Raw genomic sequence first — 3,237 nt, forward strand, 5'->3', positions numbered from 1 at the left:
CCATCACATTAATAGGAACTTGCTTTCTCCACTCATTTGAGATACTGTCACTATCATATATTAATTCCCTTATGTGTTTTTAACCCACTCATGGAGTTTCTATTCTCTTTTTTTTTTCCTGGGGTAATTGTAAATTTTACCCTTATCATCTGACTCTCCTTATCTATTAATTCAAGCCACTCTAAAAAACTGCATTCTTCTTTTACTTAGAATATTTAACCTTTAGTTTTAGCCTGGTTCAGTGATTCTTGCTGGAGAGAGGAGCTATTTATCAGAATCACTTGTCAAGCTTTTATTCAACCTTTATTTCCCTTTACTTCTATATTGAATTTTTGGCTTGTTTTCCTAGGATGGTAGAGTCTATGTGCATGAGCACATGCTTGCACATAAATATATATACTTCCACTTACAGCTACTATGCCCCAAATGAACATCTGCTAAGATTGGAAACTGTCATATCCCTTAAGTATATTGGGATAAAATAAAGTTTGAGAACTTATGGCTAGTTGATATACAGGATTAATGTAATAATGATAATAGTACCTAATATTTATTGAGTCCTGAAAATATGCCACAATATGTGCTATTTATCAGATTTATATCTATTGTCTCATTATCCCTCATACTAACCACATGCATAAGCAGTATCTCCCTTTTGCACATGTGGAAACTGAAGCTTAGGAAAGTTAAACAATGTGCTCAAAGTCATGATTATTAAGTGGTTAGTAGAGCTGAACCCACCTCTTTTTGACTTTAAAGCCTATTCTCTTAAAAGCTAACCATGGGAAATGACATGGATGAATCCAAATGATGCATTTTGTGCCAACACATTGAGAGACTTGGGTCTCTCTGAATACTTGTGAGCTGTTGTCATATACCACAGAATGTCAAGTGCCTACAAGGCAAATTTCATGTTGGCAGACTCACTCCTCCTGTCACTCCTGATTTGTTAAACCTCTTAAAAGTTGACTTACATATATCCTTACCACTAAGCATATTTTTTGTATTAGGTGTATGGCAGTTGCTTCTTTGATGTTATTAAAGAAAATTAGCCAAATAATTATTTTTTTTTTAATTTATAAGCCAGGCTAATTTTTATCTTTCCCTCTATTACCCTCAGGACCACTCAGGAAGGCACAGGAGTGTACAAATACTAACTATGTATGCCATTCACTGTTCTGAGAATTAGTGAGATAATATTTTCACAGCATAATATCAACTTTGCATCTGTATCCAAAAATATAATGTATAAGATTTTTGAAGGATTAATTGAGTCAGTGTATGTGAAAGTTCTTTGACAATTACTAAGGGATATTGAAATATATGGTACAATTTTCATGAGCAATTTATCAACTTTACTATATAACTATGACACTATCTCAGATTAGGCTCACACTTATAAGAGATCTAAGACTTTACCCTAAAATTCACATTCCATTTTCTCAGGCGTTTCATTGCAGTCTTCATGTCTTTGTTCCTCAGTGTGTATATAATTGGGTTCAAGAGAGGAGTGACCACAGAACAAAACACAGCCAGGAATTTATCTAATGACTTGATGGGGAATGGCCAGGCATAAATGAAGATAGACGGTCCAAAGAACAAAAGAACTACTCTAATGTGAGCAGACAAAGTGGACAGAGCCTTGGATGACCTGCCTGAAGGGCGATGCTGGATGGTCACTAGGATGATGGTGTAGGAAATGATTAGGAGAATAAAAGAACAGACAGTGAGCACACCACTGTTAGTAATGACCATGGTATCCAACCTATAGGCATCTGTGCAGCTGAGTTTGATGACCCTAGGAAGGTCACAATAAAAGCTGTCAACCTTATTGGGACCACAGAAAGGTAAGTTCACTGCAAAGGCCAATTGGCTCACTGCGTGGAGGAAGCCACTTCCCCACGTAGAAGCGACAATGCCAACACACACATTGCCACACATAATTGCAGAGTAGCGAAGGGGTTTACAGATTGCTACATATCTGTCAAAGGCCATGGCTATAAGGATCACCAGCTCACTCCCACCGAAGAAGTGAAGGAGAAATATTTGAGCAAGGCAGCCCTTGAAAGAGATGACTTTGCATTTACTGAAAAAGTCAGCAATCATCTTGGGGGCTGTGACTGAAGACAGACACAGATCAATGAGTGAGAGGTTGGCCAGCAGGAAATACATGGGGGAGTGGAGGTGGGAGTCACAAGCCACAGTTATGACAATAAGAAGGTTTCCAAACACAATTCCTACATAAGATACAAAAAAGAATATGAATAGGAAAATCTGGAGTCCCTGAGAATTAGAAAGTCCCAGAAAAATGAACTGAGTCACCATGGAGTGATTTGTTTCCCTTATTGATTCATTCCAGGAAATAGCCTCTGTAGTAACCTTGGAGAGGAGAGTGAGAAGGAAGTCAGAATTATTATATTCAAATTCAAAGCCTCATTTTGTATAATTCTGCTCACTCATATGATTTTCTATGGCTTATTACATAAAATCTTTCAAAATGCACACAATGTAAACTCACCATTTCATTCCACACTCCTCCCCTGGCTGTGCCTTATAGTCCAGTCATCCAAGTCTTCTCAGTGTTTCCATTTGTGCTAGGCTTATTGCTGATAAAATACCTTTGTTCATGCTGCCCTCTCTGCCAGATTAAGTCTATAACATCATCATACATTTACCTCCTTTTCTCCTGAACTCCAAAATAGTTTATATTCTGTAGCCCATATTTTAACTCTTAAATACATATGAAATTGTATGATCTTCATATTTACAAAGTCCTTTGATGACATGAATTTTTGAAAAAATATTCTTAGTAGCCTAATAGTCCATCACAATAATTTTGCGTACAGTTGTTGGAAACCTTCTCTCTATCAAACCAAAACAAATCCTCATTCGTTCTTTTGTTATGTGAGGAGTATGGGTTTTGTATGTAGTCTGTAGATTTTTGACTCATCCTCTTTAGGACTTATTTCACCATTTTTGTAAATGTGAGTGCTAATTATATTCACTTCTTATGGTTATTATGAATTTCAAATGAAGTAGTAAATGTAGAGTGTTTTGCACAGTTTTTGTATTTACTTTGCATTTTTTTTATGTATTAAGTGCTCACTAGACCTAGATAATTTTTAATTGTAAGATTTATCACCTTCTAATTCACGGAGAAACCCTGGTTCCCCAATAATCATTTAAAAAATTTTACTTGGGTTCTAGAAATAACAATCATAACAATATAATTGAATT

General features: G+C 36.0%; 1 protein-coding gene across 1 annotated transcript; it reads right to left on the bottom strand.

The window, feature by feature from the left end:
• Nucleotides 1-1,295: 1,295 nt before the first annotated feature.
• Nucleotides 1,296-2,436, bottom strand: LOC101397386 (olfactory receptor 4F17-like). Its single transcript, XM_004421983.3, has one exon. The coding sequence runs from the start codon at nt 2,323-2,325 to the stop codon at nt 1,408-1,410; it is 918 nt and encodes a 305-aa protein (XP_004422040.2). The 5' UTR covers nt 2,326-2,436; the 3' UTR covers nt 1,296-1,407.
• Between the last annotated feature and the right edge of the window lie 801 nt (nt 2,437-3,237).

This window comes from Ceratotherium simum, chromosome 3 (genome assembly GCF_057802395.1).
Source record: "Ceratotherium simum simum isolate JZ-2026a chromosome 3, ASM5780239v1, whole genome shotgun sequence".
Lineage (NCBI taxonomy): Eukaryota > Metazoa > Chordata > Mammalia > Perissodactyla > Rhinocerotidae > Ceratotherium > Ceratotherium simum.